We start from the raw sequence: 19,508 nt of genomic DNA on the forward strand, positions 1-19,508 counted from the left end.
GATTATTGCATAAAGATTGAGCCTTAAGTGCTTTACATTAAGTAATACTGAACACCTGTTCTACACATTTAGACAACTCAGAGTAAAAATTATGAAAATGACAACCAAATCCAAACTAGCTAGGTGCACTATTATTATTTATCTTTACTCCATAAATATTAGAAAGATAGAGGAGAGGAAGAAAAAGAAAAGACTAATTTTGTAGTCACAATTTAATCTTATGCTCTGATTTTGAAGCAAATCTGCAAAATATTTGAGGATCCAATCATGAACCATGTCCACTTCAATCTTTCGCTGCACTACTAACCATACTGGGTCATCTTCTGTTGCTGGCTGTGTGTCTAAGCAATGGGAACCTACTCCAATTTACACACTATTAATTATGTTATCCAATAATTTAGTTAATAATTGAACACTAATTTTTTATTTTATAGAAAAATTTAAATACTGTTTCTTGTTGTCACTGCTATTATACTGTCTGATATATCTTCCAGAATCCTATAATCCCCCCCCCCCCAAAAAAATAGAAGAAACAGAAAAGATATATAATTAAACAGGTAACTTCGATAGAAAAGAGTGTACACAATTCTTAAGCTTAATTACCCCTCGCTACTATAGGGATCACGAAGGCCATTAGAGAAAATAATGTTGCTACCAAATCTCTTTAAAACCACTCTTATATCCTGCAAATTAAAAAGAAATAGAAATCAAACAAAAATTGAGGTGAACTTTATAATTAAAACAGAAAATGAGAAATCTTAAAATATTAGAAGAATTAATTTGGGGATTAATCGACACTTACATTACCACTTTAATAAGTTGTAATCCAATGTGGTCTTGGAACCACTCCATAAGACTTATTGCATGAATCCATATATTCTGTCAGATTAAATGGGTCTGCTTGAGACATTGTGTCGTTTTTGCCAATTCCAATTGGTGAGACCATTGCACTGCATGTCTGCATGAGAAACCCCCCAATAATAAAAAATAATAATAATAAAATAACATAAAGAAGAAAACTATTTTTAATCATTCATAAATATAAAGTCTCATTGCCACATGTTGTTTATTTAACGGTCTCAATAGAACTATCCAATGAAATCATGTCACTTGTAATTGCATACCTGTCAGCCCCAGCTGGAGTCCAATGTTGCATCGGAGAAGAATTCATCAACATCATGGCAAGAATCCTCCCCTCTTAAATCAACAATTCCTGAGATGATCCAGTCTAGGGCATCTGTGTCTTCTAAAGCTCCATCAATTGCATTACAGGCTTTGTTCACTGGGCTTTCCTGAGGATCATCATACTGAGCTGCACCCGTATACATATACTCTAAATAATCTTTCAATTCTTAAACATCCTTCAGAGGCCTGTAATCAAATAAACAATAACATAGAATTAAGTGCCACAAGGTCATTAATTTTATAAAAGATCTTTCAACATATTGTCTTCAAAATGTTGTTATATTTAGTTAGATTACAATAAACTTTATAAGTATGAAGCTATTGATATTCTCAAATACAAACGTTCAAATTTGGCCTCATTTGATTATCAGAGTTGTGCGTGGTTTTGTAGTTTAAATTTAGATTCTGCAAAATATGGACGTCTGAACCTAAGCACCAGTATACTATATATGGTAACGCAAAGGCCGTGTATAAGCCCAAATCCAGATTTTTACTTTGTATATTACACGTTAATCGAAATGTATATATACGCTGAGGATGACAGATAATTAATTAGACATAGTACATTCGATAACGATGCTACAATAACATTGCATTAATTGTAATTAAGGGAAAATCGGATGGATATACAATACAATACAATATACAATATGGATATACAATAACATACAATATGATTCTGATACAACCCCAATATTACAGTTAGACAAGCCCAACTCAGCTAGCTCTATCAATACTGAGGAAAAGGCCCAGGCAAACTCAAGTGAGGCTATCCAAAATCGACCCCAAGATAACCTCAAGCCAAGTCGCGTAAGGAAGCCTCCCAAATGGCTCAAGGATTACACATACTGAGCATATATGAGCTGAGGACTCGGTTTCTAACGGCCTTAGCTATTTAGAGAACAACTTTTTTGTTATAGAGGGAGGTTGTTATTTAGTTTTGACAGCTGTGAGCATATTCTTGCTGCTATAAGTATTTCCATGGTTGTATTTGATGATATATAAAATTCTGGACCTAGTTTCTTCTTCTTCTCTGAATTTTTCTCTCTATTCTATCTTGCCATTCACTCATTTCTTTAAAATTCTGGGAGCTTGCACTTGCTTGAAAAGTGTGGAAACCTTGCTGTTCGGTGTGTTCACCAGCGGCATAACAGATTCATTACTTGCAGGTTTTGAACTTTATAGAGAGAAAAGCAAGTCCATTTTTTCCAGCAGCGACTTTATCGATTTCAGCCTAGGACTGTCTGATGGTCTTGTAGCAGGTCTCGCTGGCTTCCTGCATCATTAATTTTCAAAATTCAATGGCTAAATTTTAACAAGAGAACATAATCATGCTTATATAAAATTTTAATTAACTAATTTATTTCTTACCCGAAAGTCCTTGGTGACAAGATCATAATATGCGTTTGACGGTGTGATATTATCAAAGTAGAGAATTGGGGCGGATGAGGCAACTGCTCCCAAAGCAATGTGACGATACTTCAAGCGAAACCATGCAGCAAGCATTGTTGATAACAAACCAACAAACGAGTAACTCTCGAAACCATATCACATCCCAGATCTGATAAAATAGGATGAATAGAGAAGATTATTTTTAAATACATAATTATCTTGAACATATTTATTATTTCTTGATTTTACGATCGCCAAGAGTATTCGTTAGTTGCAATATTAAATAAATTTGTATCATAGTAATATTGCTGTAGTCAATATCTTGATCGATCAATCGTGATCTAAATGAGTAAAATGATGTGACAGATGACACGACATTAATCAAAAGATGTAAGTAAGTTAATAATATTATAATTTACTTCCTCCATAAGATGCTCCAACAACCATAATGGGAGACATTTCGTCCGATAAATTTTTCTGGATGTGTAAGAGAATCTTGCATAATCAGCCAAAGCTTGAGCAGAGTTGAAATATCCACGAAGAGTTGCATTCTTTAGGGCATCTTTGCTTGATACAAAAGGTACTGATTTTCCATAGAACCGATACTGCATAAAAAATTGAATTAAAAAAAAATCCATCACAACTTTTCAGTTCATATTGTAGAATATTCTGATTAAGATTTGTCTTTATTATTATTATTTCGTATGTGAACTCTATTTCAATTATTATCAAGCTAGCCTGATAACATATTCTTTACTTACCTCTATGTAAACTTGTAAGGCTTTAAATCGATGAGCATTATTAGTAAGCCATCCAATGCCACCAAGGTCATCATATCAAGACTACTCTCTTCACCAAGATATGCCAGTATCGGGCGCCGCCATGGCTCTGCCACCACCCCAATGCTTGAAGTTCAACGCATATCTATGAGGAAAAGTTAAATAACTTTGTGGATTATAGTTAAAGTGATCAAGTGTTTGATAATAATAGTAAGTTTCGAGATCAACATAGTCACTTTGTGGATTTTTTTGCTAGGGTTTTGAAAAATAGTCCTTCCACGAACAGCACCAAGCTTTGGGATGTTCTTTAATGGTGAAGTGGTAGCAAAAGCAAAATTTGTGACGAGAAGAAGAAAAAGGCATGGAGCCGCCGACCTTTCATGGCAAAGTTGTAAATCCTTAATTAGCAGGATGATTATGTAAATACAGAAGAAATAGAGTTAAGATTAGATTATAAATTCAGCTTCAAAATCGACGTGTTTGTTAATATATCCTGGATTTGTTGTTATCGTATAATTTAATTAATGTTGGTTTTAGTTTTATATTAGTATGGATCTTCATTTTTCATAAAATTATAGTGTGTCGAATATATAGTTATCGGTTTCGTAATTAATAAAAATTTTTATTATTTCTTTCCTAGTAATTAATTATCTTGTGCTTACCAGAATATCACTAACCACAACTTCTGCAGAAGCTTCCTCACCTTCGGATGACATCAGCGGTGCGTCCAGGATGTTTGATCGGATCAGCTAAATTAAAAATTTATTGTATATGTTTGTGTGAATATTTACAAAGGAGTGAAAAAAAACTAATATATTGAATAACGCGACATCAAGAACTTCGTTCTGAATGAAATTTTTATATATAATTTGCAAAATAAGCTAATAAATAGAATGACAATTTACCCTTTTTAACTTGTAGAGACACAACCTTAAATTCCTTAATATGCTGGTTAATTCAGATCATTGAGATGGAGACAATTAGACAAACCTTATTTTATCAGAGTGAACTGCGAAAGTACTAGCTTTACAAAAGAGACTAATGACGTAGTGTGAATGGAATTAAAAAATACTAAGGCAGACAATTCGTCGAACACATAATATTTGCTACATTGCTACTACCTAATAATTTCACAACCAATTAACAGTCTCCTTTATTGGAAAAATCACATTAATCAACCAAATACATTTCTTGGTTTCTAAGCTCCAAAATTGAAATTTCATGAAAAGGTTTCTGCATTGGTGTCTTATTGCGAGCGATAAATTCGTTGGACACGAGTTGCATTGTAGGTCGAGACTTTGGTTGAGAACGCAAGCATGAAAATACTACTGTTGAAACAAGAATGATATCCTGCCTAATCATTTGATCCCCCGGAGGCGGGAGGCGTGGGTCCAACAAATCAATCAGCTTTATATTTTTATCCAATGACGAAGATGACGATGAGAGGAGCTCTCCTGGATGCTTTCCCATTAGTACTTCTAGTGCCACTACTCCGAAGCTATAAACATCAGATTTCTCTGTCACAACCATGGTGTAGGCACGTTGTATAGGAAAACGGAAGTCTTTATTAGTAATGTTTCCATAAACAATAACAAGCACAATTTGTTCATGTTTTTTAGCTTCTTTAGCAAGGTATGACAGAGAAGCATATGTTCTAACTGATATTCAGTGTATGTGTGTTTTGAAAGGTAAAGGGATAGGTAAAGTCTAAATTCAGTTATAGCTCCTTAGTTTTTTCAAAATTCGAACCCAAGTAGCGAGCTAAATAAAGCTGGTTAAAAACTACTTAGCAGAGTATATATAAAAATTAAATAAGAGGATAACTAAAGAAGCATAAGAGGAATAGCTAGAAGATGACCTGGAGCAATATATCCATAAGTGCCAGCTAACAGAGTTCGATTGGATGAGTCAAAATTTAACAATCTAGCAATACCAAAGTCAGCAACAAAAGCTTCGAATTCTGAGTTGAGTAGAATGTTGTTGCTTGATATGTCGCGGTGAACAATTGGTGGTGTGCAGTGATGATGCAAGTATGACAAAGCATGAGCCATACCCTTCACAATGTTCACCCTTTTAGTCCAATCCAACCCAACAGCTTCCTCATCTGTGCGTAGAATACAGAACAAGCTTCCCATTTCCATGTACTCATAGATCAAGAACATGCAGTTCTCGTGCAAACAAAAGCCGTAAAGCTTTACAATATTTCGATGCCGTATTTGGGACAGTAGACGAGCCTCATTCCGGAAACTCTCGAGGGAAGCTAACTCCTCAGTTTCTGAACGGTGAAGCTTCTTCAAAGCAACCACTTTTCCACTGGGCAGCCGTGCTCTGTAAACGCTGTCGTAGCCTCCGGTTCCAATGCAGTATTTGATATCGAAATCCTCAGTGGCTTCAATCATGTCTTGAAATGTAATTCTACCATCGTAATTCCAAATTGCAAACTCATCAGCGCACTTGGTAATTTCTCCTGTCCCAGTTGGTTCAACTTCCTTATCCCTTCGTCTACGGATAATCAAGATTCCAAATATCAAGGCAAGGAATGCGACCATAGCAAGAATAATTGCAACCAAGCGAGTGGCAATTGTTTTGTGATGTGGCGGTGGCGCATTTGCCAAAGTAGTTGGGATTTCTCCTCCCAATTTATTGCCTGACACATCTAAGTGTGGCACTTTTCTGACAAATACAGGGATTCCACCGGAAAGGTTATTCATGGAAAGGTCCACAGTGTCTATGCGTGGAAATTCTCCAAGTTGGGAAGGTATTTTACCATTAATGAAGTTACCGCTTAGATCAAGATAATATAGTTCTTGAAGTTTGCCGATCTGTGACGGAATGCTTCCGCTTAACAAGTTGTTTCCCAATTTTAATATCCTCAGCTTTGAGCAATTCATGAGTTCTGGAGGAATTGGGCCATCAAGTTTATTGTTGTACATATTCAAAGTAGTTAACTGAGTCAAATGACCCAGAGACGAAGGGATTGGGCCAACAAGTTTGTTTTGGGACAAGTCTACACTTCTCAACCACTTTAAATGGCCAAGTGTTGTAGGAATTGAACCTCCAATTTCATTTCTGGACAGGTCAAGAGCTTGAAGAACCTTCAAACTCCCGATTCCTAATGGGATGGAACCATTCATTTGGTTTGAGGCAATAGCCAAAGTAGTTAGCTGGGTTAGATGACCTACATTGGATGGGATATTACCGACAAGGGAGTTAAAAGACAAGTTCAAAATTTTCAATTTGCTTAGACCACAAAGAGTTGGAGGGATATGTCCCATGAGGTGATTATCAGATAGATCCAGGTGGACGAGATTCCTTAATCGCCTCATCTCTAAAGGGATAATTCCTGTTGTGCATGTGATTTATGAAAAACGAGATCAGTATTCACTATCTTCATTAAAAAAAAATTACATAGAGGGAGAGTCAAGCTCAAGTGCGGACGACTCACACTTCTTTAGTGTTGTAAAAACAGACGCCTGCTTTAAGCAGCAGCGCGATTTTATACATACATATATATATATATGGTGAAGTTTCACAGCTTACCGGTAAGGCCGTTGTAGGGCAGTTCAAGAGTTTGGAGCATTGAAAGGGCAGTAATTTCAGATGGAATGCGCCCAGAGAGAACATAATTTGTACGAATTTTGAAATTTCTGAGGTTCGGAAAGCAAGAGAATTTGAAACGACCGAGCTCTCCTTTGATGTTATCATTTTCATACCAGAGTAAGCTGACCCCGATTACGCTTCCCGCTGAATTGCAACTGACGCCAGTCCACTTACAATGATCGGACGTGTAGTTGCCCGACGTCGCCCAATTGTTGACCCACCAGCCGGTAGCAAGTAAAGCTTCCCTTTCTAACAGTATGGGTGACGACAATAATCTTGCAGCTGATGCCGTTACAGATATTGTCGTATCACTTATAGCACCAACATTTATTAAAATTAAAATGACCACCAATCTCGAAACAGTGGATGCTGCTGCCATGTTTATAATGGTTTTCGGTTGATTGAGCTGGCTATTTGATTCCTTGCAAAGCGTTTATATAAGAATTAATTGTTTTGCAAGCTCCCGGTGTTAACTTCCAATACGCGTTTTCAAATAGTGTGAGTCAATGTCTTCTCTGGATGGATTCAATCATGGAGATATAACCTTATCGGCTTGTATTTGTGAGGTGTAGATCTATTTGAACAACTTTGCAGAAACATGAGATAATATGGACAATATTAGAAATAATTAATAGCGCTATTAAGATATTAAATATTACCCAAAATAATAAAGAAAAAAAAAAGCTCGAAGGATTGTTGTTGTAAAATATGACTCAAATAGAAAAATAAACAAGACTAATCATATCTTTGTATAAATTTAAGTATAAAAAAAACTTGTAGGTGTATTATTATAATAAGCTGTAGAGAAAAGAATTTGTAGACTTCTGTGATTTGACAAAATAATAAAATAATCCCTTTATTTTTTAAAATAGTTACAAAACTCCTTTTGCAACATGCAAACTATATGGAAAATTGGAAATTCATGGGCTACCTAATATCCCTCTTATTTTTTTATTTTTTATTTTACACCAAAACATCATAGACAAAAGAAGATAAAAATTTCATTGCACTCAATTTTTTTCATGAAATCAAACAAGGAAAAGAAGCAAAAAGTGTTGGAAATATAGCACAAGTTACTATTTGATGCGTGATTTTGAGTGAGACTTATCTGTTGTTTCAAATATTCCTCCGTAAATACTTCAGAATGATTTTACCTATATAATCAAAATAACCCTTGGATAAATGAGAAATTGTTACTCAAAGTAAATTCATGGAATTGGAAAAGTAAAGGAAATTATATTTGTCCCACATGAAAAAGATAGCAAAGGCATGAAAGGTTTGTATATAATTACTCATGTGTGTATAAGTAAAATATAAACCAAGACGCTCTCTCTTCCGTGCCCCATCCTAAGTACACAAATTCAATGTGATACGATCCTATAGTTTCCGTTCAAACCTATGCACACTTTAAAAAAAGGTTTTTTTTAATATATTTTTTATGTATTTTACATTTTTTTTAAAATTTAATAAATGCCATATTATTTAAATATTTAATTTTAAGGCATCTTTTTTAAGTTGAGGGCAAGGAACCCCTCCGATACGTAATGCCGAAACATGCTAATCTAATCACCTTGACTTTAAAGACTGCTTCCCCTAGTCAGCAATTATTTGGAACTTACGTCTTGACATGTGCTGTGGAAAATAAAGAATGAAGTAGACTTATTGAGTCAAGCTGTTTCTTCAATCCAGATATTTAGTTTATACGTGTGCAAATATTCAATGCCTAACTTTATTCTGCACAAAGCCTAATGTCCTATTTGGGATAACGGTTGAAATACTTATAAGTTTTGATAAAAATGATGTTTGATAAATTTGTTAAAAGTTTAATTCATATTTTCTCCATTTTGACAATAACTCTTAAAATAAGTATGAGATTGTCTTTTATAAGCAACTTATTAAATAAAATGCCATTTTTTTTAAAGTTTCTATTATAACTTTAATATTTTAAGAAAAGAATAAGTGTATCTTATTTTTTTAAAAATCCTAATATATAAGTAAAAGACAATTTAAACTTATGTTTATTTTAATGATTATATAATAAAATATTATTTTCGTAATCAAATTTACCAAACACTGAGCGAGCTACTTTTATAATCATTAGATAATTCCATTCACATCGCAGAAGCAGCTTATTTCAACAGCCACCAAAATCTTAAACTGATCCTAAGTCATGTTCGGAATTGCATGGGATTGTCAAATAATTAACAAAAGAAGCTATTATGTAGGAGAATAGGAACAGGTTCACCTGGAGCAATATACTCATAAGCTTGGCTACTAATAAACGGAGCGTGTAAGGATAAACACCTAAGTTTTGAGAGATACATGTATCTGGAGGGCAAATTCTTTTTCTCCCACCGGCTTCAAGGACCTATACAGTAACTCCTAAATCAAAGGGAGAAAATGGTTAATCCAATGTGGTTGTGTATGAATTGATATTCACCGTATGATTATTACATAAAGATTGAACCTTTGTACGTGCTTTACATTAAGTAAAACTGCACACTTGTTCTACACATTTAGACAACCCAGATTAAGAATTATGAAAATGAAATCTACAACTAGCTAGGTGCACTATTATTTATCTTTGCTCCTTAAATATTAGAAAGATAGAGGAGAGGGAGAAAAAGAAAAGACTAATTTTGTAGTCCAAATTTAATCTTATGCTCTAATTTTGAAGCAAATCAGCAGAGTATTTGAGGAACCAATCATGAACCATGTCCATTTCAATCTTTCGCTGCATTACTAACCATTCGGGGTCATCTTCTGTTGCTGGCTGTATGTCTAAGCAATGGGAACCTGCTCCAATTTACACACTATTAATTATGTTATCCAATAATTTAGTTAATAATTGAACACTAATTTTTTATTTTATAGAAAACTTTACATACTGTTTTTTGTTGTCACTGCTATTATATTGTCTGATATATTTTCCAGAACCCTATAATCCCAAACAAAGAAAGAAAAAGAAAAAGAAAAAGGTATATAATAAAACGGGTAACTTCGATAGAAAAGAATATCCAAAATTCTTAAGCTAAATTACCCAGCGCTGCTACAGGGATCGCGATGGCCATTAGAGAAAATAATGTTGCTACCAAATCTCTTTAAAACCACTCTTATATCCTGCAAATTAAAAAGAAATAAAAATCAAACTCAAGAACGAGGTGAAGTTTTTAATTTAAAAAAGGAAAAAAAAAGAGAAAATTAAAAGAATTAATTTGGGGATTAATTGACACTTACATGACCACCATAATAAGTTGTAATCCAATGTGGTCTTGGAACCACTCCAAAAGACTTATTGCATGAATCCCTATATTCTGTCAGATAAAATGGGTCTGCTTGAAACATTGTTTCGTTTTTGCCAATTCCAATTGGTGAGACCATTTCACTGCATGTCTACATGAGAAACCCCCCTATACTAATAATAATAATAATAATAATAAGATAAAAAAGAAAAATATTTTTAATCATTCATAAATATATAGTCATATAAATAAAATTAAGAGATGTACATAAAATAGGTATTGTTAGGCGAAAGACTAATTCATTGCGACATATTGTTTATTTGACGGTCTCAATAGAACTATCCAATGAAATCATGTCATCTGTAATCGCATACTTGCCAACCCCAGCTGGAGTCCAATGTTTCATCGGAGAAGAATTCATCAACATCATGGCAAGAATTCTCCCCTCTTAAAGCAACAATTCCTGAGAATATCCGGCCTAGGGTATATGTGCCTTCTGAATCTCCATCAATACCTTCACAAGCTTTGTTCACTGGATATTCCTGAGGATCATCATACTGAGCTGCACCTGTATACATAAACTCCAAATAATCCTTCAATTCTGAAACATCCTTCAGAGGCCTGTTACAAATAAACAATAACAACATAAAATTAAGTGCCTCCAAGATTAGTGACATCATAAAAGATCCTTCAACATACCTGTCTAAAAAACTTTGTTATATTTAGTCAAATTACAATAAACTTTGTAAGTGTGAAGCTATTGATATTCTCAAATACAAAATCCAAATTTGGCCTTATTTAACAATCAGAGTTGTACATATTGTTTTGCACGTCTGAACCTAAGTACCAATGTACTATATATGGTAATGCATAGGCCGTATATGAGGCCAAACCCCAGATTTTACTATGTACGTATATTACACATTAACTGAAATGTAAATATACCTTGAGGATGACAGATAATTAATTGGATATATATAGACAGTTTTGTAATGATACTACATTAACATTGCACTGTAATTGAAGGAAAATCAGATGGATATATATCGGCAGTTATAAAAGTAATATGATTCAATTACTTGCAGGTTTTGAACTTTTAAGAGAGAACAGTAAGTCCATTTTTTTCCAGCAGCGGCTTTATCGATTTCAGCCCAGGACTGTTTGATGGTCTTGTAGCAACTCTCACTAGCTTCCTGCATCATTAATATTCAAAATTCAATAGTTAGATTTTAACAAGAAAATATAATCATACATATATAGAATTTAATTAATTAATATTATTTTCTTACCCTAAAATCCTTGCTGACAAGATCATAATATGCGTTCGATGGTGTGATATTATCAAAGTAGAGAATTGGGGCTGAAGAGGCAACTTCTCCTAAAGCAATATGAGGATACTTCAAGCGAAACCATGCAGCGAGCACTGATGATAACAATAACAAACCCACACGAGTAACTCTCAAAGAGCATCTGTTAGTAGGAATATAAAATAAAATTGTATCATAATAATTGAGGCGTAATCCAGATTTTAGTCAAATATTTAAAATAAGGTGACAGATGACATGATGTCAATCAAAAGATGTAAGTAAGTTAATAATATTGTAACTTACTTCCTCCATAAGATGCTCCGACAACGATAATGGGAGACATTTCGGCCGATAAAGTTTTCTTGATGTGTAAGAGAATCTCCGCATAATCAGCCAAAGGCTTGAGCAGAGTTGAAATATCCACGAAGAGTTGCATTCTGTAGGGCATCGTTACTTGATACAAAAGGCACCGATTTTCCACAGAACTGATGCTGAACAAAAAATCAAATTAGAAAAAAAATATATATCACAACTTTTTAGTTGATATTATAGATTAAATTTATCTTTATTATTATTGTTTGGCGTTCGAACTCTGTTTCAATTATTATCAAATTCTTTACTTACCTCTATGTAAACTTGTAAGCCTTTAAATCGATGAGCATTATCAGTAACCTGGATTTGTATGTGATTAGGAGGTCATTGCTTAGAGATTCCCATGTCCACTCTTAGTGCCAAAAGACTTGGTCTTGATGCACAGGTGACAAGTTTGTTGGGGAGTACATTTGGACTCACTATCTTCATTTAATTCCAAACATCTTAGCATTTGGTTATTTATGTTGGTCAAAGTTCGCAAGTTCAGTTTGCTTGGTCAACTCAAGTAGACGAGAGAGTTGCGGCTTTAAAATTTGGCAGTGAGGACATGTGAGCTTTTTTGAACGAATGTGAGTCTGAAACCTTTTTTGAACGAAAACACGGAGCAAATGTGAGCTTCTCGTAGGCTAAGGTTCCAAGAGAGGTTACATATGTTTACCATGAAGTGTCATATGAACTTGTACAGATTGATTTCTGATGTTTCTTTTTCCCGGTAATTTCTTATTTTAAATCTTATTGCTTGTCTTTGTGTATGTGCGTTGGGCTGGAGGCTCCATTGAAATGGTGTTTCCTCAAATTATGAATTATAACGCTCGTAAGTGTTAATATCATCTCTTCTTCTTGTCCAGCTTATTAAGAAAGTCTTTCAGAATCCTTTTCAAACATATTCCTTTTTTTTTCTGATTTTTGGAAGGAAAGATTTTCCTAGTTCAGTGCTGGAAATGTTGTTAATTAACAAGGATTTTGGTTGTATTAACTATTTAAATGTACTTCTACATTCCTACCTTTTTTGAGAATTCACAATTTAAAATAAAATGTGTGCATTAGTATTTTGTAAACAAATTCTTTCATCTGTACTACAATAGCAAATGATGGAGCTCACTGGGAATTTTTTTCATTTTTACCATTGATGTGATAACTAATATAAGGCATAATGGTTTCTGTATCATTTCCAGCCTCAGCCTGATTCCAATACTTGTGGATCAAAGCAGAAAGCTGCCACACCACCTGCAGGTTCTGGAGAGCTTCCTTCAACGAGTTCAAGCAAAACCAAGGAGTGGAGTTGTGCCCTCTGTCAGGTCAATGCTACTACCGAGAGAGATCTAGACGTGCATCTCCAAGGTAAGAAGCACAAGGCCAAGGAAAAAGTACTTAGAGATTTGAAGATGTGCATTAACTCCACTTCAAAAAAATATACGGAAAGCAGAGATAGTGCTGACCAAGAAATGAAGTCTAATGTAGAAAAGGAATCACTTAAAGGTAATAAAACTGTTGTTGGTTTAGACCAGAAAGTGGAGGAAGGTCAAACCCTGCAGGTTAAGCCCAATTCCAATCTTTGTGGATCAAATCAGAAAGCTACCGCACCACCTGCAGGTTCTGGAGAGCTTCCTTCGGCGAATTCTAACAAACCCAAGGAGTGGAGTTGTGCCCTCTGTCGGATCAGTGCTACTACCAAGAGAGGTCTAGATGAGCATCTTCAAGGTAGGAAGCACAAGGCCAAGGTTTCAGGACTACTTAGAGATAAGAAAATGTGCAGTAACTCCACTTCATCCACGTCAGAAAAATCTACTGAAAGCAGAGATGGTGTTGGCCAAGAAATGAACACTAAAGTACAAGAGGAATCAGTTAAAGCTAAAAAAACTGTTGTTGGCCTAGACCGGAAAGGGGAGGTTGGTGTAGATGAGCATCCTCAAGGTAAGAAGCAGAAGGCCAAGGAAGAACTACTTGGAGCTCAGAAGTGGATAAAAAAATCTACAGAAAGCAGAGATAGTGTGATACAACCTGGCCAATTGTTGTGAATCAGATCGAGCACAATGAGACAGCAAGGGAAGAGACCCAGCCTGCAGAAATGGAAGAAGTCCAACCCGTGAATGAGACACAAGCTAGAGAGCAGCTCAAGACAGGTTCAGCTCGCGCGAGAAAGAAACCAGGATGGCTCAAAGACTTTGTCATTTGAGGAATGTTCGAGAATGCTTGAGAGATTATAATAACGAATATTGTTTTGTTTTCAATTATTATTTTGTTGTTATCAATTTTATTCTATTTTAGTTAGTTAAGGGTGCGTGGCTGTTTTTGGGAGAGAGAATATATTGTACTGTCAAAGGGACCCGTGAGGGATATCAAAAAGGAATATATCATTTTGTCTTTTTTCAGCTTCGTCTTCTTTCTCTTCTCTGCAATTCCCCTGTCCCTTTTCTCTTTCTGCAAATTCTTTTCCCCACAGATTGGAGCCTGCACTCGCTCAAAGAGTGTCGTATCAACTGGTGCTTTCATTTCATCTCTTCACACACAAAAAAAAAAAAACAAATGTCTCTCACAGAACCAACGACTGATTCAGCAGTTCTCTCCACCATGAAAACGCTCATTGAAAATCAAACGCTTGCTGTTCATCAGACCTTACAACAATATATGTCCACGGTGGATTCTCGATTTGAGGAGCTACGTTCCCAAATCAATGGTTCTGTCGGAGCGTCAGTGGGTTCTTCCCGCCCAATGGCACCGGAACCAGCGTCTTCGACTGTACTGTCAGGTGTTTCGGATATCTCTCCTCTGTTGCGTTCTATGAAAATGGATGTCCCAAAATTTGATGGCACTGATCCGAATGGTTGGGATTTTCGAATCAATGAGTTCTTTGATTTTCACGGCACCCCTGACCAGTTACGCCTTCGTATTGTATCTTTTCACATGGAGGGAAAAGCAGCAGCATGGTATCAATGGATGAAGGCCAACAACTTGCTGAGCACTTGGCAGAATTTTTTACTCAATCTTAAGCAAAGATTTGGTACATCCATGTATGAAGATCATCAAGGTAACCTCTCCAAGCTCTCCCAAACGTCGACTGTTGCTGATTTTCAGTCTGCCTTTGAGGATTTGATGAACAAGGTCACGAGCATCTCCGAGCCATTGTTGGTTAGTTTCTTTATCACGGGCTTAAAACCCGATATCAGACGAGAATTATTATTTGCAAGACCCACATCTCTCATGGAGGCTTTTGCTTTAGCCAAAGCTTATGAGGCACGGTCGGAAGAAATCAAGACCTCTAGCCATTCTTGGACAAAGTGGACACCCTCATCTACTCACACCCACCAATCCACCATTACTGCCTCCCCACAACCTGCATCATATAAAACCCCAACAACAACTCCTCTTCCTAGTTTTTCAGCCACTAAACAGCCACCTCAACCCCCATTATTGCCTACTCCCACCTTGCCCATTCGTCGATTAACTCCAGCCGAATTAAGAGAGAAAAGAGAAAAAGGGCTCTGTTACAACTGCGACCAAAAATATAGCGCCACACATCGCTGTTGTAGCAAGTTTTTGTTATTAATGGGTATGGATGATGAAGATGATGAGCCAAGTAAGGACGCTTTTAGTCATGCACAACCAGATGAAGTAGTCACAGCGGACATATCTAGTTTGAATGCCTTGGCTGGGCAAACTAATCCACGATCTTTAAGGGTGCTGGGCACCGTTGCCAGCTATCAGTTTCAGGTGTTAATTGACAGTGGCAGTACCCACAATTTCCTTAAGCCACCATTGGCTGAACGCCTTGGCCTTTCCGTTCAAGCTATACCTCCTTTTCGAGTCTACATTGGCAATGGCGATTTTCTTACTTGTCGATTTCTCTGTCCTAAAGTGCCTATTAATATGCAGGGGCATGAATTTCTTTTGGATTTATTCCTTTTGCCAATCGAAGGCCCTGATGCTGTCCTTGGGATTCAATGGTTACAAAGCTTGGGAAGAATTTCTACGGATTACTCCGAGATGACGATGGAGTTTCAATGGGAGGGAAAATCTATCATTTTACGGGGAGACCCAATTCCAAACCCGAATTTTATCTCTTTTAACCAGTTTCATGCCTTGTTATCTAACTCCAAAATCGACAGCTTATTTGAACTTCATTCTTTACCAACTGAGCCATCAGCCACTCACACATCTACCAACACATTGCCGGATAATGACTTCGAATTTCTGAGGTCGTTGCCTAAACCAATTACTACTCTCTTAAAAAAATTTAAGGCATTATTTGATCCACCCACTGGTCTTCCCCCTCAACGGCTATTTGATCACAAAATACACCTCATTCCCAATTCCAAACCAGTCAACGTTCGCCCCTATCGGTATCCTTATTTTCAGAAAACCGAAATGGAGAAATTGGTGAGAGAAATGTTAAATCAAGGCATCATAAAACCCAGCCAAAGCCCGTTTTCTTCACCGGTAATGCTAGTAAAGAAAAAGGATGGCTCATACAGATTCTGTGTGGATTACCGCGCTGTGAATGCAGTGACGGTGAAGGACAAATTTCCCATCCCCACCATTGATGAACTATTTGACGAACTTGGCGGTGCTAGGATTTTCAGCAAACTTGATCTAAGAGCCGGTTATCACCAGATAAGAGTTCACAAGAGGGATACTTATAAAACAGCGTTTCGCACGCATGATGGACACTATGAGTTTCTTGTTATGCCGTTCGGTTTGACCAACGCGCCGTCCACTTTTCAAGCAACAATGAACCAACTATTCGCTTCCTTTTTACGTAAATTTGTTATTGTCTTTTTTGATGATATCTTGGTCTATAGTGCATCATTGGCTGAACATGTGCATCATTTGGAGCAGGTCATGAGTTGTTTATACACATCTCAATTTTATGTCAAATTCTCCAATTGTTTATTTTGTCAGGAATCAATTGATTATTTGGGCCATATTGTGTCGACTCGAGGAGTGCATGCTGATCCGCAAAAGATCACAGCCATGGTAGATTGGCCCTTGCCTAAATCGGTGAAGCAACTGAGAGGGTTCTTGGGGCTGACAGGGTACTACCGACGTTTTATTCAAGGCTATGCAACCATCGCAGCTCCTCTCACTGAGTTGCTTTGTAAGGAGGTTTTTCATTGGAACCTGGCAGCTACTCAAGCTTTTCAAGCATTAAAGAAGGCTCTTGTGGAAGCCCCTGTACTACACTTGCCGAATTTTGCCTTGGAGTTTGTCATTGAGACCGATGCTTCTAATGTCGGGATCGGTGCTATGCTAATGCAAGCCGGGCATCCGCTATCTTATTTTAGCAAAAAGTTGGGTCCTCGAATGCGTGCATCCTCAACATATTTGAAGGAATTATATGCTATTGTAGCTGCAGTTCAAAAATGGCGTCAATACCTCCTTGGCAGATTTTTCCTTATACGAACTGACCATAAAAGCATAAAGGAATTGTTTCAACAAGTTATTCACACCCCAGAGCAGCAATTTTACATTCGTAAGTTGATGGGATATCAATTCAGAATCGATTATAAAGCTGGTACCTTCAATAAAGCTGCTGATGCTTTATCGCGAATTCATAGGGACAACGTGACTGAAGAACCCAAACCAACAACTCTTTGTTTGTCGTTTGTAAGCCAACCTTCTAGTGAACTATTGACAAATCTGCACAAGGAAAATTGCTCTCTTCCTGATATGAAACAACTCCATCAGAGGTATGCAGCCGGTTCACTTTCTTCTGCCTTCTCAGTTCAAGAAGGGTTCCTGCTATTTCAACATCGATATTACCTCAGCCCCAACTCATCATTAAAAGCCGTGCTACTCAAAGAGTTTCACGAGACACCTATGGCAGGCCATGCTGGTATTAAATAGACATTGGTACGTCTTTCATCGACTTTCTTTTGGCCTAAGATGAGGGAAGATGTTGAGCAACATGTAGCTGCTTGCCTTGTTTGCCAGCAAATTAAATACTCAACTCAAGCGCCGGCGGGTCTATTACAACCCTTGCCTGTCCCTTCATTAGTTTGGGATGAGTTAACCATGGATTTCATTACAGGGCTGCCACTTTCGAGAGGATTTGAAGCAATTCTAGTTGTTGTGGATCGTTTATCAAAGTCAGCTCACTTTGGAGCCTTGCCTTCTCAATTTACTGCCATCAAAACAGCAGCTTTATTTGCTGACATGGTTGTAAAATTACATGGATTTCCTAGCTCTATAATTTCAGATCGTGATCCTATATTCATGAGCAACTTTTGGCAGAAATTGTTTGATTTAAATGGTACACAGTTACGGCACAGCACGGCTTACCACCCCCAAAGGGATGGTCAATCCGAAGTAGTTAATCGAGGGCTTGAGCAATATTTACGAGCCTTCTCACAAGATAAGCCACAGACATGGTCTTCATTTTTAGGCTGGGCTGAATTTTGCTACAATACCAGTTATCACAGCAGCTTGCGAATGACTCCCTTTCAAGCCCTTTATGGTCGTTTTCCTCCCACAATTCCAAGTTACTCAAGGGGCTCTACTTCAATCCAAGCTTTAGAAGACATGTTAATTGAGAGGGATGCCATGCTTTGCTCATTGAAAGAGAACTTACGACAAGCTCAGCATCGAATGGCTCAAAAGGCTAATTTACATCGCCGAGAAACTCAATTGCAGGTAGGTGATAAAGTGTTGGTGCACCTTCAGCCATATCGCCAGACATCAGTTGCTAAGCGCTCATCTCATAAGCTGGCAAGGTGCTATTATGGACCATTCACAGTGGTAGAGCGTATTGGACCCGTTGCTTACAAGTTAGAGTTACCCACAAATTGTAGAATTCACCCGGTGTTCCATATTTCCTTACTAAAACCTTATGTGGGAAACTCCCCCATTGATGTTTATTCACTGCCTCCAGGAAGTGTGGATAACAAGCCCTTGTCATCACCAATTGCAGTATGTGCTGAGCGAAAGATACTTCGACAAGGCAAAGAAATTCCACAAATTTTGGTGCAATGGTCTGATAGCTCACCAGAAAATTCAACTTGGGAGGACTTTGAGGAATTTCGTAAACTCTACCCTGCACTACACCGTGAGGACAAGGTAAGCTTTCAAGGAATGGGGAATGATACAACCTGGCCAATTGTTGTGAATCAGATCGAGCACAATGAGACAGCAAGGGAAGAGACCCAGCCTGCAGAAATGGAAGAAGTCCAACCCGTGAATGAGACACAAGCTAGAGAGCAGCTCAAGACAGGTTCAGCTCGCGCGAGAAAGAAACCAGGATGGCTCAAAGACTTTGTCATTTGAGGAATGTTCGAGAATGCTTGAGAGATTATAATAACGAATATTGTTTTGTTTTCAATTATTATTTTGTTGTTATCAATTTTATTCTATTTTAGTTAGTTAAGGGTGCATGGCTGTTTTTGGGAGAGAGAATATATTGTACTGTCAAAGGGACCCATGAGGGATATCAAAAAAGAATATATCATTTTGTCTTTTTTCAGCTTCGTCTTCTTTCTCTTCTCTGCAATTCCCCTGTCCCTTTTCTCTTTCTGCAAATTCTTTTCCCCACAGATTGGAGCCTGCACTCGCTTAAAGAGTGTCGTATCACAGTGCTGGCCAAGAAATGAAGAATAAAGCAACATAGGAATCAGTTAAAGCTAATAGAACTGTTGTTG

At 37.0% G+C, this 19,508-nt stretch overlaps 2 protein-coding genes across 14 annotated transcripts in view; one reads left to right on the forward strand and one right to left on the reverse strand.

The window, feature by feature from the left end:
• LOC102631492 (uncharacterized) overlaps positions 1-19,508 on the forward strand; it is a 167,683-nt gene that overhangs the window by 101,378 nt on the left and 46,797 nt on the right. The gene's annotated exons all lie outside the window — the stretch shown is intronic.
• LOC102611904 (probable leucine-rich repeat receptor-like protein kinase At1g35710) overlaps positions 1-19,508 on the reverse strand; it is a 147,257-nt gene that overhangs the window by 86,188 nt on the left and 41,561 nt on the right. The window contains exons 1-2 of one of the 10 annotated variants that reach the window (XM_052439385.1): positions 6,897-7,540; positions 6,452-6,699 (exon numbers count right to left, since the gene is read on the reverse strand). The exons of 3 other annotated variants lie outside the window; for them this stretch is intronic. In XM_052439385.1, the coding sequence (XP_052295345.1) occupies positions 6,452-6,699; positions 6,897-7,335 (687 nt within the window). In that variant the 5' untranslated portion in view covers positions 7,336-7,540. Of the gene's footprint in view, positions 1-4,484; positions 4,874-5,214; positions 6,700-6,896; positions 7,542-19,508 lie in introns of those variants that run through there. 6 more of the 10 variants (XM_052439387.1, XM_052439391.1, XM_052439388.1 and 3 more) reach the window with 6 other exon arrangements.

Source organism: Citrus sinensis, chromosome 4 (assembly GCF_022201045.2).
Source record: "Citrus sinensis cultivar Valencia sweet orange chromosome 4, DVS_A1.0, whole genome shotgun sequence".
NCBI lineage: Eukaryota > Viridiplantae > Streptophyta > Magnoliopsida > Sapindales > Rutaceae > Citrus > Citrus sinensis.